General features: G+C 45.1%; 1 protein-coding gene across 1 annotated transcript; it reads left to right on the top strand.

The window, feature by feature from the left end:
- The first annotated feature begins 7,985 nt into the window (after positions 1 to 7,985).
- Positions 7,986 to 14,010, top strand: ANKRD60 (ankyrin repeat domain 60). Its single transcript, XM_088474759.1, has 4 exons — positions 7,986 to 8,276; positions 10,385 to 10,515; positions 12,171 to 12,336; positions 13,167 to 14,010. The coding sequence occupies exons 1-4, from the start codon at positions 8,075 to 8,077 to the stop codon at positions 13,604 to 13,606; spliced, it is 939 nt and encodes a 312-aa protein (XP_088330885.1). The 5' UTR covers positions 7,986 to 8,074; the 3' UTR covers positions 13,607 to 14,010.
- Positions 14,011 to 23,387: the final 9,377 nt, after the last annotated feature.

Here is a 23,387-nt window from a genome sequence, read left to right as displayed (position 1 = left end):
GGGCAGTTGATTCTGGGCCTGTTTCAGAGGTGGGCGCTATTGCATCTACGATTGTGATTTTGGGATGCCCACTGTCAATGCCTGTGGACGGTGTAGTGATGCTGGTGGTTCTAACAATCCATCATCAGCGCATCATGACATTCATCATCGACATTTGCACCACCTATGGCAGGTGCAGTGTCTCCTTCTAAACTCTAGCTAAACATGGCCTCTGCATCTGAGAATGCAGTCAGTTGCATAGAAATGCCCATAACACACCCATGGGACAGCCTTTTTTTGTGTTCACTTCAGGTCACCTTCCAGTCACAACCCAGGAACGCCCATGGTTTTGCATCACCGTTCCTAATGCCAGCGGTACTGTATGCTATAGAAAACACTTAGTGGAACTCATGCGCCATTGGGATTTCTGTATTTTTTGCACATGCTTAGTAGCAAATAATCACTCAACTTCGCCAACATTTGCATTGCATCCATCTCTGAATCAGGCCTTATGCGTGGTTTCCATGATAGACGTGCTATGTCTACCTGCAGTAGTCATGGGCACCTGCACTTTTCTTGATGTGGTGTAACACAGTGACCCCCAGGAAATGTTAAGGTCACAGTGAAAACAGTTGTATTGGTGTTAATGTTGTGGGGTTAGGCTAATGTTATGTGGACACAGGGTGGGGGGAGAGGCAGGTTAATATATTTTTAATACTAGGGTATGTTTGGGATTAAAGCTATATGAATGCTATTAGTTTGAGATTAGGGGCCTGATTCAGAGGCAGTGGCAGTTCCCGGGGTGGGGCTGTAGCGCAATTCAAAATTCAAATAGGGGTACCACACCAACTGCCACCCCAAACTCTGCAAAACATCTCCTGCCAGGACTCACTGGCAGTTAGTGGCTCCCCTATTTGAATTTTGAAATACACTGCAGCCGCCACTGTTAAGAGGTATACGCACTGCCGATGTTGGCTGTAGTGATGAGATTTTTTGGTACTGTGCATGTGTCTAAGTTGCACCATGCATACATTCTGATTGTGTTCATACAGCGTCACAGTTGTAATTTCAGGTGCACACAGGGAGAAATGTATTGAAAATATAGTTGGCGTTCCAGGGTGGTGACAGGGAGGTGTCTTAGCACACACACGGAGATAGGAGTGTTGCAGCCGTTTTGGTGAAATTGGTTTCGTACACAGACTCTCGGATGCTCACAAGGCCATACTGGGACGGAGAAACTGCACCTGTCATAGGGATGGTGCAAATTTCAATGATGCTACCGAAGGTGGCATCTAAGGACGCTCCAATCGGTATTGCTGATTGTATGGAAGCTGACAGTAGGCTTCTCAGTACTTGAACATTTGGGCACATGGATGTACACAAGGGAAGAACTTTATATCAGCATTTGCATAAAGTGGCAGACGAGCGACCGCCTATAGATGCAGCTGCGGGCGCTTCTACGTACATCTCTGAATCAGGCCCTAGATGTGGTTAGGGAAAAATTGGCGATTTTTAATGTTGCTCTACTTTTTGAAGGTGAATAATACCTATTGGTGGGCTGTCTAAACAGAGCCACAATATTCCAGGATTCATAAAGCAGTAACTGATCTTAAGACACCACAGTAGCAGAAGTCAATGCTGAAAAAACAGGTAGGTAGCATTACTGTGTATCAACTATTCTGATACTGGTAAGACTCAGTGCCATAACCTGTGCCGGCCCCATCTCCTGAATGCATGACATCATGATGTTGCACTGAGGGGCCAGGCCACTAGCACTGGGAAGTACAGCACTGCCTGTAATCTCCTCAGAATGCTTCAGGCAGATGTATAGACTGCAGGATGCATACCTGTAATGTCCAAAGGACACTCAGGGCAGCATTGCAGCAGACCAGACACCCTGCTAGCCAGATGCAGGGGTCATGGGGTAATGATGGTGCTGCCCAAAGAACACTTTGCTCTGTGCAATGGCAACTCTGGTACACACCTAGTTACAGCCCTGGTAAGACTGTCTTGATTTTGGTGGGCTGTCTTGAGTTGTCAGGACAGGTATGTACCACTCCATGTTACTCTGCTAATGAAGGGGTAACTACATTCACCTAATAGTGTTTACTGGGACAGAAGATTTTACTTTATAAATCTGTTGCATGGCAGGAGAAAACTTCAAACAAAATTTTCATCCATGTTCAGATATCTGCAAAATAGCTGGTTACCAAGTTCACAACACTGGTAAGCAGAAACCCAAGAACTTACCTTTGCCACTTACTCTCAACTTCAGGAGACTTTACTTTTCCATCAGTCCTGGAACAAGATCCGTCACAATCCTAAGAGAAGAAGACAAATTAGTACCTGCCACCCTTTTGGAACCAGAATGAGGATAACCATGAGAACTTCCTACCAGACGGGATTGGTATGAATGACCGCCGGACGAGAGCCCGGCGGTCGAAATCCCAACGCCGGCAGGCCTAACAGCGGAGATTCCGATGGAGATGAGTAAACTATCTAACCCTGCCCTCCCCCCCCCTAACCCTCCTTTAGTGGTGCCTAAACCTAACCTCCCCCCTGGGGTGCATAAACCTAACCCCCCTTTCCCGTAGCCTAAACCTAACCCTCACGGGGAGGTGCCTAACCCTAACCTTCCCCCGGGTGTGCCGAACCCTAACCCCCCCTTCCCCAGCCTACCCCTAACCCTCCCGGGGGGTGCCTATCCCTAAATCCCCCCCCTAAACCTAACCCTCCCCGACCCTCAGTTATGAGGACGCACGGACCGTACTTACCTCGTTTGGTCCTGCGTCGTTCTAGATTCCGGCATCATGATTATGATAGGGGTCGGTATTTCGACGCTTATCAATAATCCCTAGCCGTCTGGATTGTGACATGACTGCATCCCCTACTGGACACCCTTATTCCATCTAGACACGTATTCACGCATCTCAACAATGTCTGATTCCAGAGGTGACAAGAGGGAGGGAGCAGATACAAATTACCCAATGCGTCTGTAGGGGCCCGGCGTGCAGGAAAGGAGTAACCATGTCCCCCCAGATGTCATGCTCCATATGATTGGAAGCAATGCCAGTTGTGAGGCTGCAGATGTGGGTACCGCACATTCGCTGTACTCTCAGGCTGAAGTGTATCAGGTTGCCTATCACTGTACAACACATTCTGAACTGGCAGTTCAGTTTACCAGTGAGTGGACAAAACGCACAAAGGTGAGTAGTCTATGTCTCGGTGGGAGGGGGATGGCATAATCCTGTGCCTCTCCTGCGCACGCCTATGCACGAACATCCTACAACTGTAAGATTAGCACAGTCAGACCTTGGGCCTGATTTAGCAAGGAACGCAGTTGCTTATACGCATGCAATCGGCCAATTGTTGCACCCCGCACATGTTTGTGCATCGCAGTGCGTGTACCAGCCATTGCGATCGGGACTGTGATCGCAGTGACCACTCAGACCCATCGCAGAGTGATTGACAGGAAGTGCCATTTGTGGGTGGTGACAGAGAGGTGGTCGGCTGAACGCAGGCGTTTCAGCGCAGTTGCATGGGCGTGCATAAATTATCCGCTGCTTTACCATACGCAGCTGAGGCCTCATAGCGTGCCCTGAAGCAATTACTGAGTGAGATCTGACTTGCCTTAACTGTGCGTATGGGTCCAATGGTACTCGATTGTACGGATGTTTTTGCAGTCTTGCTAACCATTACGGATGTGTGTGTAAAGTGGGCGTCCTTATGTAGTGCTGCAGCAGCAATGCAATCGCTGTGGATTAGCATACTATCGCACTGAATTGCATGCGTACATTATATTGTGATCCCTGGTGAATCAGGCCCCTTGACAGAACTCAGTCAGTGGTCATTGCATTAATGAAACTGCCATCACTGCTGACTGGAATCTGATGTCTTCCAGTCTGACATTGATTAGGATCAGGTTCTTATTTGTAGCCATTCATTTTGTAAAATTGGAGTCCATTCTAAAATATACTAATTGGCCATCAAAACAGCAGCATGTATCGCCACCTACACCTACATAACAAATATAACATGGCTTTTTACTCATGTGTTTTAACATTTACACAATTGTGCCATCTAGTGGAAATGATTCTGCTATGCAGTGGAAATATTCCTTCATTCTTTGAACCACTGCAGTACTTAACCAATGGTCAAAAGAAATATGCACTAAGGCACTAAATTAGGTTCTACAATGGCTACTTTTGCATACTAATTACTTATGAACAGGTCGTTATGTAATTCCCTTGTACGTTTATGACAGGTGAAGAGAGGAGAGACAAAACTTGTCAAACATGGAAAAGGGGATGTAGTTAGCAGACCGGCGGCTGGGATGCAGCCAGTCTAAATCCCGACGGGGGAAGCCCAACACGGGACTTAAGATAGGCATTGAAATACTGACGCCTATCTTAATCCCAATAGCGGAATCCAGAAGGACGCCGTTCCGAACTAGGTAAGTCCGGGGCGACTTAGCTGTTAGCCGAGGGGGGGGTGTTAGGTTTAGGCAGCGTAGCAGGGTAAGAGTTAGGTTTTGGGAGGGTGAGGTTAGACTTAGGCACCCCAAGGGGGGAGGGTTAGGCTTAGGAATCACTGGGGGTGTTAGGGTTAGGCACTAAGGGGGGATTAGGCAGTAAAGGGGGGAGACTTAGGTTTAAGCCCTAACATGAGGGTTAGGGTACGGGGGTGGGAAGGGTTAGGCTACAAGAAGGGAGGGTTAGGAAGATTAGGGGGGAGGGTTAGTATACTTACCCACCCCATGTCAGGATACCAGCCATCGGTATGCCACTGTTTGTATTTTGACAGGAGGCATCCCAACTGTCGGTATTACATACCGATTCGAACATAGAGATAGATTAAGGTTAAGATTATGTACCCAGGTACCTAGTATAGGTACATAACGAAAAATCAAGACTTACACATCAAATTGCACCCCGAAAACTTACCTTTGGGATGTCGGCGGTCGGGAATCTGGTGCCGGGATCCCGACCTGTCTGGATTTCGGTGCCAGTATTCAGACTGTCGGCATCCCGCACGCTGGGATGCTGACTACATCCCGTGTGTACATTGTTGGTGGTTGGTATATTTGAGGCATGTTTAATTGCACCTGTTCAGTATACATGGTGTCTTGCAAAAGTATTCACCCCATTGGCTTTTTACTTTTTTTGTTACATTACAACCTGTAATTTATTTATTTTTTATCGAATTTTATGTGATGGATCTGCACAAAATAGTCTCATTTGGTGAAGTGAAATGAGAAAAATATATATAAAAATGAACCTTTATAAATAAAATTCTGAAAATTTGCATGTGCATATGTAATCACCCCCTTTCCTATGAAGCCCCTCAAAGTTCTGGTGCAACCAATTACTTCAGAAGTCACATAATTAGTGAAATGAAGTCCACCTGTGTGAAATCTAAGTGTCACATGATCTGTCAGTATAAACACACCTTTTCCAAAAGGCCCCAGAGGCTGCAACACCACTAAGCAAGAGGCATCACACCATGAAGACCAAGGAGCTCTCCAAACAAGTCAGGGACAAAGTTGTTGAGGAGTACAATTCTGGGTTGGGTTATAAAAAAATATCCAAATCTTTGATGATCCCCCGAAGCACCATCAAATCCATCATCATCAAATGGAAAGAACATGGTACCACAACATACCTGCCAAGAGAGGGCCGCCCACCAAAACTCACAGACCGGGCAAGGAGGGCATTAATCAGAGAGGCAGCACAGAGACCAAAGGTAACCCTAAAGGAGCTGCAGAGTTCCACAGCAGAGACTGGTGTATCTGTGCATGTGACCACAATAAGCCGTACACTCCATAGAGCTGGGCTTTATGGAAGAGTGGCAAGAAAAAAGCCATTACTTAGTGATAAAAATAAGAAGACACGATTTGAGTTTGCTAAAAGGCATGTGGGCGACTCCCCAAATGTATGGAGGAAGGTGCTCTGGTCAGATGAGACTAAAATTTAACTTTTCGGCCACCATGGAAAACGCTATGTCTGGTGCAAACCCAACATATCCCATCACCCCAAGAAATCCATCCGCACAGTGAAACATGGTGGTGACAGCATCATGCTGTGGGGATGTTTTTCAGCAGCAAGGACTGGGAAACTGATTTGAGTCGAGGGAAAGATGGATGTTGCTAAATACAGGGATATTCTTGAGCAATACCTGTTTCAGTCTGCCTGTGATTTGAGACTGGGATGGAGGTTCACCTTCCAGCAGGACAATGACCCGAAGCATACTGCTAAAGCAACACTTGAGTGGTTTAAGGGGAAAATTTAAATGTGTTGGAATGGCATAGTCAAAGCCCAGATCTCAATCCAATTAAGAATCTGTGGTCAGACTTGAAGATTGCTGTTCACAAGCGGAAACCATCCAACATGAAGGAGCTGGAGCAGTTTTGCATAGAGGAATGGGCAAAAATCCTAGGGGCAAGATGTAGCAAGCTCATAGAGACTTATCCAAAGCGACTTGCAGCTGTAATTGCCGCAAAAGGTGGCTCGACAAAATACTAACTTTAGGGGGGTGATTAGCTATGCACGCTGAAGTTTTCTGTGATGTTGTCCTAAATGTTGTTTGATTCACAATATAAAAAAAACACAACTTCACAGTTGTAGGCATGTTCTGTGAATGAAATGATGCACACCTTCAAACAATCAATTTTAATTCCAGGTTGTGAGGCAACAAAACATGAAAAATACAAAGGGGGGGGTGAATACTTTTGCAAGGCGTTGTATATGACGCATGTGAGCATATAAGGCCTGACTCAGAGGTAGACTCTGCTGCGACCGCTCTTGCTTTTGTTGCAGAAGTCGTAGCTGCAATAAAATGCAAATGCTAGTATTAGCCTTCCCCTGGTAAAGTAATCTGCAGCTGAATGTGCAAAGACTGTGCATGTGTAGTCAGCGGGACTGCGTATGCACATCAGCCCCAGCAGCTCTCCGGGTACATTGCAGGGACTGGCTCCTTTCGGAGCCCGTGTCCCTGCATGTGCTGGATGATACATCCAAGCACTATGATAGCATACTGCAATGTGATCATTGGCGGTAATGTCATGCACAGATCGCATTGCAATTGTGATAATTAATAAATGAGGGCCATAGAGGTCTATTCATAGAGCAATGAAAAGTCCTGTTTAGCTGAAAATAGGACTTTTCACTGCTTTCGTCAATTCATCTAGGGGTATGAATCGCATCACCATTCCAGCTTTCCGTTCCTCTCCATCTGAGGATGGAGCAATCTGTACCGCAATCCGAACAGAGTAAGGAAGCTGCATACTTCCCTGCTCTCTGCCCGGCACTGGCTCCGCCCCCTTTGCCCAGCGTCCTTTGTAGCAGGGCTGACCTGCTGCTCTAGGACACCGGCTCATGTGCAGTGAGAATACAGACATATCGGGCTCACGATATGTCTCTATTCTCACTGCGTCCAGGGATCGCGGATGAGCCGGATACCGCAGGAAAACATCGAACAGGTAAGTCTACATGAATGGCTACTAAACATCACTAAATATTGCAAAGATGTGATGCAATATAGTGATATCTTACAGTAGTCACTTCATGTTCTACATAAATAGACCCCATAGTGTCTATGGAATTGCTGGAATGTACATTGATCGTACAATGTGTAATGGGGTCGGTCTCTGGTAATACTTTGTGAATCCTATACCACTGTCATAAGTCAGAAGACATATGTGGTGTAGTGAGTGACATTCTGAAATTAGTCCTATTGCATATGCTACATTAACTGAGCCGGGAGCCCCATAACCCGTAAGAAGTGGATAGATCCCCTTCAGTTTTCGTACCCTGACGTCATCAGCTACTTTCCAATGGCATTCCCTACCATCCACGTGCATTACCCGTAAGGTTCTGCACATTGCAATGCAGACCTCTGCAGTGACCTATCACGCAGAAGACGTTGTTATTGCGGAACGCTGTGATTGGATACAAGAAAGGGCGTCGCCTGGAAACGAGTGAGGTCGGAAGTCTCATTGTGATTGGATCAGTACTGGAGCTTTTTCGTTGCCTAGAAACCTGCGTGTCGCCCAGACGCTAATAATAAATCCCCCCATCTCACAGTCACCGGCTGCAGCATGGCATGTCGCGGCAGGGTGACCGGGACCAGCACCCGACATCAGAGACATTTCTCCGTAAATGTCAGGTTGCAGGAGACCGGAGAGAGGTTCGCGGTGTCAGGGTGCAGTCTCCTTATGAAGGTGGCAGAACTGAAGGAGAAGCTGGAACTTGTTGCGGGGATCCCTATTCACCTTCAAAGACTCTCCTATATAGATGCAGGTGACTAGGGAGACCCATAAACCCTGTGTGCTATCATTCCTTGTATGCCTAATAGTAGTCTGTCACTCTCTAGCTTTTGTGGCTCTTCAAGTCCAATTATGCTATGACTTATAATTCTACAACAGCTGGTGAGCTGTATTTTATCTAAGGCTAATATAAACAGTTACACACATGACATATATAATCTGGTAACAGAAATTAAACTGAACATGTAAAGATTCATTGATAAATTTCTAATACACTTGTCTTTACAATATAACTACCTAACACTGGTCTAATAGAGCTGCCATATATACCCACCTACGTAACACTTATATAATTACAGTAGGTGGTGGGTTATAAAATGGCGCCATGTTTTAACCCACCACCTGATACTGTCACACTATCCATTTGGGTTCTAAGAGGAATATACTAGGTGTTTCAGACTACTGTTCGATATATTGGTTTAAATGAGAAGTGTATTAGACTGGTGTTAGGTAGGTGGGTTTATATGACAGGCGTATTAGACCATAGTTAGGTAGGTGATATATGCAGTATGACAGGTATATTAGACTAGTGTTAGATAGATTGGTTTGTTAGACCTGTTGTGTAGATGACAGGTGCAGTAGACCAAAAAACGGCTTCTTGTGACAGATTTATTAGAGCATTCTTAGCGCCTGATTCAGCAAAGATCGCAACTGCGCTGACGCACGCAATCGGCCGATTGCTGCGTTCTGCACATGTGTATGCATCACAGTGTGCGTGCGCAAACCAGTCACTGCGATCGGGACTGCAATCGCAGTGACTGCGCAGACCCATCGCAGAGTGATTGACAGGAAGTGCCGTTTGTGGGCGGTGACGGGATGGTCGTCGACACGCAGGCGTGCCAGTGCGTTCGAACGCAGTTGCATGTGGTAGGGAACATAGAATGTAAGCTCCACTGGGGCAGGGACTGATTTGAATGGCCAAATATTCTCTGTAAAGCGCTGCAGAATATGTGTGCGCTATATAAGTAACTGGTAATAAATAAATGGGCATGCATATGTTATCTACTGTGCGTGAGGCTCTGATGGCACTCAATGGTTTCGCAGTCTTGCTAAACATTACGGATGTGTGTAAGGTAAGGTGGGCATCCCCATGTAGTGCTGCAACGGCATAGTGATCGCAACGGATAGCATGTCATCGCAGTGAGATTGCGTGCATAATCGCAGCCACGAAGGCAGTTGCGATCCGTAGTGAATCAGGCCCTTAGGTGGGTATATATGACAGGGGTAATTATACAAGTAGAAATAGTGAGAACACTGACTGGGGTTGTCTTGGGAAGGGCAGCCCTCTTCTACATACAGTCAGGCCAATCCTTTAGGTATGCCTCTGTGGTTGTGATAGGGTGAGGTGTACAGCTGTATAGGAGCCCACAACTGAAACTATTCTGTGGCATCTGTATTGGGTGCTATGAATGTATCACCTTTACAGCCACAAAATGCCTCCTAGCCAGAAGCCTGGGAATTGCTCCATGCTCACATTATTGTAATTTAAAGCTGGTCTGCTTTATTGATTCGTAAGTTATATATTACAGAGCTAGCAGGCTCCTATATAGCAGACCCCATGATTTTGACTAGGGGAGGGGACACATATAAACAATTTTCCTAAGTGGAAGCAGCTTTAAACCTCCCCTAATGCTGTTACCTATATTGCAGTGGTCCCCAAACTGGGTGCCTCGGGACACTTGGAGGGGTGCCTCGGGTTGGTGGTCCAGTACCAAATAAACTTCTATTTAGTCAGTGTGATTGGCAGTCATTAGCACAGGTTTTGCCTATCATAAAATATGTGGACAAAAAGAAGTGCAGCCCTGTCATCCATCACAAAACTGAACCTAAGGGTGACGTATAAGCACAATTCACTTCATTTCATGTTTGCTGAATTTGTTAATTAGAAACCCAGGGGTTCCGTGGAAAAAATGCTGATACTCTAGGGCCCCGTGATTCGAAAAAGTTGGGAACCACTGCTATATTGCATAGTATTTAGATCTTCTATATGTTTCATCATATGTATATACAACTGTGTTAATGTATGCAAACATACAGTATTTATATACTCTTCCTGAATTGCTATTTGCTTTTTTTTTATAGGGGACATGCCTGATATTTCTACATTTCAGTTCAATGGAATTGTTGCTGGAGTGACCATTTGTATGAGCATCTGGTTATATGAAGATTTGAGTGATCTTGTAAAGACAGTAGCTGAAGGGAACTTAGTAAAGGTGTATATACTGTAAGACCTCATTGTCGGGTGATGCCTCTAATTAACATACCTCCTAACTGCCTCAATTTAGTTGGGACAGTCCCGATTTGAGGGCTATTCCAAGCCCGCAGTTATGTCTGTCCTATGGTTGCGGAGTTGGAGACAACTACTGTTTTCTTTGGTCTACATAGCTGACTTTTTTTGACTTTTTATCAAGGCACACTAAGCCCATTTCAAGAGCTAATTTTTTTTCTTCTTCTTCTTCTGTTTTCAGGCCTATATGTGTGCTCTCACAATTCCCACATCCGCCTTCATCTGCACCACTTCCCTTTCTTAGTGCAGATTTAAGAGCTTACTGTTTTATCAGACTTGTCTGCTATGTAGGGATGGATGGCAGTATCTTTATCCAAAGAATACAAACATATTTTTCTCATTTATGGGCCTATTTATTATGTTAAGGTAATCACTACATCTGGTGAAAATAGGTGTTTTAGCCTGAGATGGCTCTTTCTGGTTATAACTTGTGCCAGTGATAACCTTAGCTGGCTACCTCCAGTAATAGCTACCTATTTAAGAAGGATCACTGCAGTACTTGTACCGCTGCAATCCTCCTATCACTATCGCCACATCAGGATGCCAATAGTGAGGACTCTTATTTAATTTTTTCCTAAAAAAATTATACTAAAACATTTTATTTTCTTATTTTTAAATATACATATGTGCAGTAAACACAAGGAGGCGATTCAAATGTTTTCTGGGCGCTTAAACGCAATGGGTGCCCAATGGAGCAATTCTATTGTTGCTCTATTTGGGAACCAGCGCCACACGTGCGTGTCCAAAAGCACAGGGCTTAGCCTCGCATAGCAGCTAACCCCATTTAAAGTCCTGCTTTGTGCGCCCAAACAGCCAACTTATCGCACATTTCTGCTCTATACTCCGGGTGGCTGCGAGTAGCAATATGTGTAGCCGCGGCTATTCGCACCCGAACGGAGCAACAATTGAATTGCTCCATCTGGCGCCCAAAATAAATATCTGTTGCTAAAACAATTGAATAGCCCCTCTAGATTGGCAGGCAAAGCATATCCGCTGCCAGCCAGCATCTCCAAGGTGCTGCACCTCACTCAGCTGGGTGTATCTGCATGCGAATTGCTACGGTATAGTGTCACAGCCACTGACACTGTAACATAGCATTTCGCAGGCAGGTACACCCGCAGTCGCGCACAGAATATAGGCATGCTGCAAATAATTTTAATCAGCAGAAGCTGCTCGTGTGTCCTATTTGCACCGCTGTGTGAATAAGACACATCTGGTGGAAAAAAGTTGCACGAAAAGACACTCGGCGCCTACAAGTCACACAGTGCTCCCGGCTTATGTGTAACGCGACTTGTAGTGCATAGAGGATAGATGTATGTGGACACATCTGTACCTATTAATAATTCCATTGCAAAATGTAGGAAACCTGTAGCCACTAATGGGATAACAGGTTTCCCCTGCCTTCCACGCAAAAGTTATGTGTTTGCTATGAATTCCTTCCCCGAATGCTGAAAACTTACAGCTGCTAAGGTTATAATAGGTTCCATCATGGAACTTCCATGTATTACATGTTGGTATAATGCATATTTCAGTAAATATATGGTAACATAATGTAATTTATTTATTTTCTTCTTGCAATAGCTGATAAGTTTAGGGGTTACGAAAGACTCATCATACATCACTGAGAATTCCCTGCATTTTAGTTTGTCACAGAGGCGCGAATGGTTGGCTACAAGATCCAGTATCGCTCTTTATATTGCCGCCCACCGCGGTCACCTGAAATTAGTTCAATTCCTCCTACAGAATGGTAAGGTTATTGTTGCTGGCTATGTTTTTATTGTTCTCTATACGAAATACATACATGTAAGCCATTTAGCAATGTATGGAGTCTTTGGGTCCTTTTCTACAAGAGCAAAGACTATAGCTTTGATTAAATATTAGAAAATCTTTCTTTAAGAAGGGTATTTTTTTTTGCATCAATTTTGCTGTAATGTGCAACTGGTATACAGGCTCGGTTCAGTCCTAGGAAACAGAAGTGAGTGAGTGATGCTTAGTAAGCGGGCATTATCATAAACAAAGTGCAAAAAAGTGCAGCCCTATATTTGGTAGCTTCCACGCATACCTCAGGTACCAGATTAGTTGACAGTGACTCACAACTTTTTTATATATAAAGGTCATATACTTGTATGATTTTTTGAGTTTGTGAGGGAACACGTGCTAGTAAATGAAGGGTCTGATTCACTACCGATCGCAACTGCGATTACGCACGCAATCAGCCGATTGTTTCGCTCTGCGCATGCGAATGCACCAATGGTTTTGCAGTCTTGCTAAGGATTACGGATGTGTGTAAGGTAAAGTGGGCGTCCTTATGTTGTGCTGCGACGGCATAGCGATTGCAATGGATTAGCATACTATCGCTATTGCAATCGCAGTTGTGATCCGTAATGAATCAGGCCCTAAGATATTAAGTTAGTTTCCCTAGATGTAGCCTCTCCCCCTTAACTTCTTTCATGCACTGAACAAATTCATGCTCTTTGTATCTGGGTCTATTATATAATAAATAATAGCGTAGCTGAGCACTACTCCAGATCCATCGTAACATCATTGATATTCTTCAATTTTTCTCTTTTTATTTAGGAGCAAATGTACTAGCCAAAACACCACTTGGAAATAGCCCTCTCCATGCGGCATCATCTATGGGCAAATGTGACTGCATAGATGTACTTTTAGCTAATGGAGCACAAACACAGGACGTTAATGGGAAAGGTCATACAGCACTGGACCTGGCACGATTGTGGGCCCAGAAAAAAGTTGAGCGCAGACTGTTCCTTTTTCAATGGAGTGAAAGAGCAGCCACTGTGTCAGTCACGGCTCATCTAGATCCCTCAGAACTTTTTGCACATCAAAAGTTTGACTCAAAACTGAAAACCTGTATAAATGGGTCTCATGGCAAACGTTACATTGCTAATCTTGTCCAACATAAATTGTTCCATGGTTCAAACTTTAGTGCTCCCAAGAAACAGGCCACAAAAAGAAATGGTACCAATGACAGTAACTTTAAGGAGTACACAAAGTGACTGTACTGTTGTTCTCAAGCGATAATGACAAAAAGTTGCTCCCAGCATACCACATGGTGCTTGGCAGGAATAATCCACAGGATAATGGCAGCTTTAGTACAACCATTTTTGGCATGCTACAGGTTGCCTATCGTGACCATTAAATTGGTGGCTGTAGCGCTACTTGTGGTCTACAATGGCTGTTATCGTCACAAATTACAGTCTATATTTTTTAAATGTATCTGCTAATTTAAAATAAAAGTAAAAAATAAAGTTCAGTGGGATGATATGTCACAATCATTAAATACAGTGTGATTGTAACGTGTCTGTGAATTGCAATAAAAGATTTCTGACCTAGGCGTCCTTAAGAAAAACATACACAACATACAATAGTGCTTATGATTTAGAGAGGAGGTTTCACTTTCTAGCACATGCAAAAAAGTTTTCATTGACATATAAGTCTCCAAGACATTCCGTTCTACGGTATGCAGTCGGGAAGCCTGCGGACCTAATCCCGATAGCCGGCATCCCGACTGCTTTATCCCGGCGAGGGTTAAATGACAGGCGTCTAAATCTACCCAATCGAAGTGATGCCGAGCACGGACAGCCACGCGGGGGGGGTTGGGGGTTTAGGTATAGGGCTCCCGGGTGGGGACTTAGGCTCCCCCGTGGGAGGTTAGGGTTAGGCTAGGGGGGAGGGAGGGTTAGGCACCCTCGGGGGGAGGTTAGGGTTAGGCATCCCCCTCCCGGGGGACTTAGGTTTAGGGGAAGGGGGGGGTTAGGTTTTGGCACTTAGAGGGGGGGATTAGGGTTAGGCACTGGGGGGAAGGTTAGGGTTAGGCACCCCTAAGGAGGGTTAGGGGAGGGAATTAGGTTAGTTAATACTTACCTTAGGGGCGATCAGGATTTTCACCCATGTCGGGCAGCTGCTGTCAGGATTCCAACCGCCGGCTCGCGTCTGGCAGGTAAATCATACCGATTCCCTGTTCTACATATATGAAATTGGATCTGGATACTTAATTTAGATATGTTGGAATTGTATAATTATACATCATATAATTATATAGTTCATTCATATACATGTCTTGGGGTGAGTTGTTCGATGAGGTTACATTTTCTATTCAGTATATTTTAGACACATTGCCCAATTTAAGTAATACTATCTATATAGAAAACCCTAACTCCCATGCATTCAAGACATGTGTCCTCCCTCCAAGTTCCTTGACAACTTTGCTTCCTGGCTCACTCACTTTCTCTCCTCAGACCTTCCCTCTATTATCCTCGGTGACTTCAATATTCCTATTGATATCCCCACAGAATCTGCTGCCTCCAAACTACTCACCCTCACTTCCTCATTTGGTCTCTCCCAATGGACCTCCTCACCCTCCCATGCGAGTGGGCATTTGCTTGATCTGGTATTCACTCACCGTTGTGATATTTCTGCTTACTCCAATTCCCCATTCCCCCTCTCTGACCATCACCTCCTCTCTTTTAACCTATCCCTCTCTCCTTCCCCTCCACTACCTCCGAAAGCCACCATCACTAAGCGTAACATTGAAGCCATCGACACTGCTTTCTTTTCTTCCCTACTTGACTCACTTCTCTCCCCTATCCTCTCTTTCTCCTGCGCTGAACAAGCTGCTTCCCTATACAATGCCTCCCTTACTTCTGCTCTTGACTCTGTTGCTCCGGCGATCACTACTCACCCTCGCAAATTCACACCTCAACCCTGGCATTCCAAATGCACCAGATACCTGCAAAAATGTTCACGAACCGCCGAGCGACAGTGGAGAAGATCACGCTCTCAGGCAGATTTTCTCCATTTCAAATTCATGCTGTCATCCTACAGTGCTGCCCTTTCCCTCTCTAAACAGTCATATTTCAATAATCTCATCTCCTCCCTGTCCTCAAATCCCCAGCGTCTCTTTTCCACCTTCAACTCCCTCCTCTGTCCACCCCCTCCTCATCTCCCCTCCTTGCTCTCTGCCACTGACTTTGTTACCTATTTCACATCTAAAATTGATTCCATACGTCAGGACATCATATCCAACCAGTCCCCCAGCTCTCCACCTCCTCCTTTCCCGGATCACCCCTCCCCATCCATTTTACAGACTCTGACATCCTTCTCCCCTGTGACTGGAGAGGAAGTTAAGGCCCTTATCCAGTCCTCCCCCCCTTCCACCTCTCCTCTCGACCCTATCCCCTCCCACCTCCTCCGCTACCTCTCTCCTTCTGCCTGCTCCCATCTTGCCCACCTCCTTAATCTCTCCCTCTCATCTGGCACTGTTCCTTCTGCATTCAAGCATGCCCGTGTTTCCCCCATTCTTAAAAAACCTAACCTTGATCCTAACATTCTCTCTAACTACCGTCCAATCTCTCTCCTCCCTTTTGCCTCCAAACTCCTTGAGCGTATTGTTTACAACCGCCTCACCACATTTCTTTCCTCCCACTCCCTCCTTGACCCTTTTCAGTCTGGCTTCCGTTCTCTCCACTCCACTGAAACTGCCCTCACAAAAGTCAGCAACGACCTCCTTGCTGCCAAATCCAAGGGCCACTACTCACTGCTCATTCTCCTTGATCTCTCTGCTGCCTTTGACACTGTGGACCACCCTCTACTGCTGCATATACTTCACTCCCTTGGTCTACGTGACACTGCTCTCTCCTGGCTGTCCTCCTACCTCTCTGACCGTTCCTTCTCTGTTTCCTCTCATGGCGACTCCTCCCCCCCACAGCCTCTTACAGTAGGTGTTCCCCAAGGTTCTGTTCTTGGACCTCTCCTATTCTCTCTCTATACGTCTTCTCTAGGTAAACTCATCAGCTCTTTTGACCTCCATTATCATCTCTATGCTGATGATACTCAGATCTACCTTTCCTCACCTGATCTTTCCCCCTCTATACTGACTCGTATCTCCAACTGTCTCTCTGCTATCTCTTCCTGGATGTCCCAGCGATTTCTCAAACTTAATATGTCTAAGACTGAGCTGATAGTCTTCCCACCCTCCCACATAACATCATGTCCCACTATTTCTTTATTAATAGATGGCATTACTATCTCATCTAGCCCCAAAGTGCGTTGTCTTGGAGTCATCCTGGACTCTTCCCTCTCCTTTAAACCACACATTCAGAACCTCTCACAGTCCTGTCGTTTCCATCTCAAGAATATTTCCAAGATCAGACCCTTTCTCACCCAGGATGCTACCAAAACCCTTGTACATTCACTGGTCATGTCCAGACTGGACTACTGTAACCTTCTCCTAGCTGGCCTCCCCAAATCCCATCTCTCTCCTCTCTCCAGTCTGTGCTCAATGCTGCTGCTCGGCTCATCTTCCTCTCCAAACGCTCTACATCTGCCTCCCCTCTTTTGCAAGCCCTCCACTGGCTCCCATTCCCTTTCAGAACCCAATTCAAGGCTCTTACACTCACATACAAAGCCCTCACCCATTCCTCTCCCATTTACATCTCTGATCTAATCTCCCTTCACTCTTCTGTCCGCCCTCTTCGTTCACTTAATACACGCCGCCTTTCATGTCAATTGATTACTTCCTCCCACTCCCGCCTCCAAGACTTTGCCCGTGCTGCTCCTCACCTTTATAACTCCCTCCCTCTCCCTATCAGACTCTGCACCTCTCTACCATCTTTCAAACGAGCTCTTAAGACCCACTACTTCATTAAAGCCTTCCAGCTCTCATCCTAACTTGCTGCTACATCTTCCTTTCTCCCGGCCCACCCCATTCTGTGTCACTCCTGTTTGTCTTTCCCTCCCTTAAAGAATGTAAGCTCTTTCGAGCAGGGCCCTCTACCCTCTTGTGCTTCTCCCTACTGTAATTTAATTTATCTCTTACTAGCCACTAGGGCAACTAACACTTGGCTGCTTATGCGGGCGTTAATGTCACTAAAATAGCAATGTTTATCCATGTCCTGTCCTGTATTGTATTGTATTGTAAGTCAATGGTTACTTTTTTGTCTATGTACTTTGTAAGGCGCTGCGGAACACTTGTGGCGCCATATAAATAAATGCTAATAATAATAATATATGTATATCCATGTTACATGTAAAATACATTGATTTTATATAGTACTACAGATTCAAATTTAAATTCAGTGTTTCCTTCGTTAAGATCACCGTTGCATTAATGTCTCAAGAACTTAACGTCATATTTTTTACTTCATGGTGTGAAGTTCTTGAGCAGTTCAAATATAATGTTCACTCTGCTTCTGTTGCACATTAGACTAGGTCCTGCGCGTGGCATGTGATGTACATGGGTGAAATTAATCTGCAAAAAAGTCCACCCACAAATGCTCACTTCCTGTCGCTAGCAAATTGCTAAAATACACTTATTAATATAGATTTATGTTTATGTCAAGTTAATGATGGTTTCATACCTTGGGATACTTTCTTGTGGTATCCTCAAACCCAGTACACACGTTCCCTACATGTACTTCCATGCTTGTAGTGTTTGGAGCAGTAGTATATTCACATTGTAAAGGGGTTGACTCTGAAAAGCTCTACCCAAGAAATTGAGTCGTATTTCTCTACTTTCCTGGAATGTATGGAAGACTCCTGAATTGAGTGAAGTTCTCCCAGGAGAGGAGGCCAGCCTCCTAGATCCCCAGTAAAATGGAGGGTCTAGAGCGTGATTGATGCAATTTTAGTAACGTCACCATGCCTCCTAGACATCCCACTTGAGCTCCCCTCATAGAAGAGACAATAGAAGTAGGCCAATATTCATTGAGTGTGTTTAACAAAGTAAGGAAAACAATATTTAATGACGTTTACATACACAATTCAATAAATGACTTACATAAACAGCGAATAGTAACTTATATATTACTTTATATATCTGCACACTATTGCAGCTGTTAAAAGATAAGGTTGTCAACCCGTACATTGTAGAGATACATGTAACAAAGTAACAGAGCAAATATGTGCAAGCAGCAAATTTACACAAATAAGCAGTATGAGTATAATAAAAGAACCGTGTGTCCATATATTAAAAATTATCGCGCATTGGGCTTGATTCAGAGATATACGCTAATCTGATGGTTAGCACACATCTCCGATGTTTGGAGGACTGCACATGCGCAGTCATCCATCTGCGAGTTTGCTTGCAAAGCCTCCCAACTGCAATCTGATCGACAGGCTGTAGCATTTGGGAGGTGGAGTGGGGTCGTTCCTGGGCAGCGTTCCCGGAAAAGGTGGCATGTCGCCCCGTTTTCCGAGAGGAACGAGGCCAGGGTCTGCATCGGAGGACGCAGATTTCCTGCCCTTGCAGCTGCCAGGACCCGCTCAGGCTGCAGTAAGCTTCAGCTACTGCAGCCTGGCCAAAGGGACAACAATCGTGACCGATAGTCGCGATTGTTCCGATGGTGATCCCAGGCTGTGACCTCGGTCGCAGCACTGGGATCAAGCACCTCCTTCTGCATTTGCATTTTAGATGGATGTAATTGCACAGCCGCTTGTGTGCACCTCTGCAATTCCGCCCATCTCTGAATCAGGCCCATTATAACAAAGGCCCTCATTCAGAGCCGCACGTTAACAACAGTACGCTCGTTGCGTTCCGATGTTGACTAACCGCGCATGCGTCGGTGTTACACCGCGCATGTGCGTACGGCAGATTGCGAGCTTTTTTTCTCTCGTTCCTAAAATAGCGTACAGGAAGTGACATGTCAAATGTGATTGACAGAACAGGGCGTTTTTGGGTGTTGACGGGGGTGGAGATGAAAAAACGCAGGCGTGGCGAGGCGTTTTTGGGGCGTACATACATTAGCAGATGCGAACGTCAAATGTGTTCGGACCGTCTCATACGTCACTGGAACATCCGCTTTCCCTTCAAAATGCTCGCACAGCTTAGGGTCAGGATTACTCGACCACATTGGCGATGGCCTTCTCCTCCGTCCCGGGACTCCACGATGGTGCAGCGATTAATCGTGGCTGGTCAGTAAAGTAATTAGTGTTGGATTGAAATCCGGCTTGGTATGTGTTTGGAAAGCAGTTTATTGGGATAGCACAAAAGCGTACGCAGGTGGAAATCAGAGCTGCTAATGTCATGATTACATAATCAATTAGCGTACATTTTTGGGCTTTTATTTTGGCCACAATTTGGTGGTTATGGCCTATTGTAACAATAATGTCATCATCTTTTAATTAGCTCCCCTTTTTTTTTGTTTACTGTGGAATTTGCATCGCTATGTGTTTTTTTAAACGTTCCTTAAAGAGGCCTTTTTTTTAAAAAAAGAGGGTCAGTTTTTGCGTTTAAGGCCAGGATTAAATGTAACCCATTTGTACAATAATGTCACAATACAATGTCAGTGTTTTGTTTTTCATTTATTGTTTACACACAAACAAATTGGCATAATATTGTATTGCCTTTTTTTGTGGCCAAGATATTTGATCAAAAAAAAAAAAAAACATAACTACTAACATAAGCGTAAATACAAAATTTAAAAACATTTCACAAGAAAGGAGAGGGAAGTTTTGACCAGAAAGGAATATGAGCCAAGCACAGAAGGAAAGTGGGAAAAGTCGCCATTGCTGTCACCGTTTTCTCGCCCGTTTGGCTGGGTGAGGGTGGGCGCCAGACCGGGTCCGGGATGCCATCGGGCTGGCCTGTCCAGAGGCAGATGTTGTGGCCTCTGGACTAGGCACAGGGCTAGGCACATTTGGAGGATTGCCTGATGTTGTGCCAGAGGTAGAGGATCTGGATGTTCCGGCAGGAAGGGAGGTAGGCTCCACCATGTGCTGGCGAACGAGCTGCTGCAGGGCATCGGCGATGCGGATGTTGGCCCTGGTATTTTCCGCCAGGGCCTGAGCAATGGTCACGTTGGCCGCAGCATTTTGCTCCAGGGCCTCAGCCACCCGTATCAGACTGGCGTCCATCCTCTGCAGAATCTCCGTATGGCAATCCGATTTAAAATTGAGTTCTGTGAGGAGGCCCACTGCCTGCGAGGGGGCACGCCCTGGACTGGCTTCTGCAGGGTCCTCAGCCGGATGTACTGGTTCCTCCCCTGCAGAGTCAGCAGAAATTCTGCGGCCAAGGCTCCCCTCTGGAGCAGACTCATCCGCCTCTGTCTCTGTTAGGAAATTGGAGAAAAGACTCACATTAGAATCTACATATTGGCACAATAGCATTTCTGAGTTGGTGACATCACAAGACTTACCTTGCCCAACATGAGGAGCCGCAAAGTCTGGCATGTCCGTATCCATGTTGGACACGCCAAACACCTCCACAGCCTGCACACACCCCTGTGCCATCTCTTCTAAGTCTGTCAACTCCAATGACACAGGGGTGGGACCCCCACCTGTCCCCCTTGCATGCCTAGCCCTGTCGGCAAGTTTTTGTTTTAGACGATATTTGAAGTCTGCCCATCTGTGGAATGAATTTGGAACCATTATCCTTTTTTTTACAATGGGGTTTGTTTATAGGATGGGAAAGTGTTTACTTACCGCCGTTTGACATCCCGGGCTAGACGGACATAATCACCCACCCTATTGACAGCAACGGCGACCTCCTCCCACATTCTCCACTTCTGGCTTTGGCTCATATTCCTGGCTGCCTGGGGCAGGATGTCAACGCACTTCTGGATCAAAACCTCCATCTCCTTGCTTGTGAAATGTGGCTGCCTTTTTTTTTTTGCAGCTTTGGCGGGTTGACTGGGGCCAGCAGTCTCTTCCATGTCATCCTCCTCACCTATTTGGGTAAATATGCAGATTTAGCCACTTCACAACTTGCACAATATTATGTTTTAAAATACTCATTGACACAAAATGCATGAAGGCCTTACCGCCGCAATTTTGACCATTGTTTCCCTGGTTTGAAGCCATGTCTCTGCTTCCAGCATGAAATCATCCAGAAATTCTATGTGATTTCGTGACGTATTTATACATGCGTCGTTAGTTTGCGGCCGCATCATTGATTGTGCGTCCCTATGATTCATCCTTAATTTGTGCGGGAAAATAAACACTATTTATGGCTTGGTGTGTGTGGATTCGAGGTGGGGTTGTTGGAGTGTTGTTGGTTAAGTGGTTTGGATTTGGTTGGTTGGTTGCGTTTGGAGGATTTTGGAGAGTTGTTTTTTTGTTTGTTTTTGCTACATTTCTTTGGTTTTTCCGTTTGCATTTTTTTCATTTTATCAACATCCTTTCCTGATTTGGTAAGTTTTGTGCATTCAAATTTGTGGCCAATTGGTGTATTCTTCTGTTTTGTGGTTAGTTAATTTGTTTAACACTCATTTCATCTTTTTTAGTTTTTTTTTGTTTTCGGACCCAAAGAAGTTTTTTGACGACATCTTATATATTCGAGTTGGGTAAGTCCATTTTTTGTCTTGCATTTGCGAATGAATTACTGCATTTTTGACTGTTGGTGTAGCGCCTTGCATTTGCGAATGAATTACTGCATTTTTGACTGTTGGTGTAGTGACTTGCATTTGCGAATAATTTACCGCATTTTTGACTGTTGGTGTAGTGACTTGCATTTGCGAATAATTTACCGCATTTTTGACTGTTGGTGTAGTGACTTGCATTTGCGAATAATTTACCGCATTTTTGACTGTTGGTGTAGTGACTTGCATTTGCGAATAATTTACCGCATTTTTGACGGCTTATTCATCATATAATCCAGTTTTGCTTTTCCCTTTTCCATTTTTTGGGTCCATTTGAACCCTATTTGACGTACGGTGTGCAATGTAGTTTTAATCGATGGCCAAATGTGTTTTTCCGCTATTTTCTGTGTTGGCTTGCAACAATTTTTAAACAAAAAAAACACCCTCTAAATTTTTGAAGTCTCATTGTTGCCTTTTTTACAGTTTATACGTATCATGACAATACCCCGGCATGTAAGCAGCTATGGATGGTATCAGAAAGCTAAGTTGTTTTTTCTTACTTTTGGGGTGGGTCAAAAGCCTTACATTGTAAACTTTGAATTTCAGGTAGATCTGGGGCGAATTGTTCTGGCCCTGCTCCCGGAAGACGACCAACCTCAAACTCGTCCCAGGTGTAGGCATCGTAGGCATGCAAGGCCCCAGATATTTCGAACACGTGTCACCCTTTTTGGAATGCCCGATGATGAGGTTTTAAGACGCTACCGTCTACCTCCCAAAATCATCATAGACACTCTCTCATTAATAGAAAGTGATCTTGAGCGGCAAATTGACAGTCCAACAGCAATACCACCACTGACGCAATTTATGGCGGTGTTACATTTCTGTGCCTCAGGATCGTTTCAAACAACGGTGGGAATAGTGGCGGGCATCTCCCAATCCTCCTTTTCCCGGATCCTGAGGGCAGTGATGGAGGCACTTTTCAAGCACCTCCATCATTTTATTAAAATGCCTTTGGATATGGGTGCCCTTAGTGTGGCCAAGGCCAATTTTTACCAAATAGCTGGCTTCCCACACATCATAGGGGTTGTGGATGGTACTCACATACCACTTCAGCCTCCAGCACGGCTGGAGGCAATATTTAGAAACAGGAAACACTATCACTCCCTGAATGTAATGGTGGTATGTGATGCCTCCCTCCAGATCCTGTCCCTGAATGCTAAATTACCAGGAAGTGCACATGACTCCTTCGTCATCCGGCAATCAGGGATATGGCAGAAATTAACCAACCTACAAGCTGGTGATGCGTGGCTTCTGGGTAAGTGGAGACCTTTAGTACATAACAATGTTAAGCTTGATACACAGTGTTCCTGATGTGGTCTATTTTTGTTCACAGGAGACAGTGGATACCCTTGCATGTCCTGGCTGCTCACTCCTTATTTGGCTCCCACACCAGGGCCACAAAGTGCGTATAATTCCGCACATA

The sequence above is a fragment of the Taudactylus pleione genome, unplaced genomic scaffold (assembly GCF_031769625.1).
Source record: "Taudactylus pleione unplaced genomic scaffold, aTauple2 ptg000155l, whole genome shotgun sequence".
NCBI classification, from domain to species: domain Eukaryota; kingdom Metazoa; phylum Chordata; class Amphibia; order Anura; family Myobatrachidae; genus Taudactylus; species Taudactylus pleione.
The sequence above is the reverse complement of the archived record's forward strand: the minus strand, read 5'-3'. Positions and strand labels throughout refer to the sequence as shown.

Bases quoted from the DNA above. Each gene is read 5' to 3' on its own strand.
- ANKRD60 (XM_088474759.1), top strand. From the start codon at position 8,075: ATGGCATGTCGCGGCAGGGTGACCGGGACCAGCACCCGACATCAGAGA. The intron at 10,516-12,170 runs GTGTATATACTG...TTCTTGCAATAG, and splicing joins CTGAAGGGAACTTAGTAAAG to CTGATAAGTTTAGGGGTTAC. The intron at 12,337-13,166 runs GTAAGGTTATTG...CTTTTTATTTAG, and splicing joins TCAATTCCTCCTACAGAATG to GAGCAAATGTACTAGCCAAA.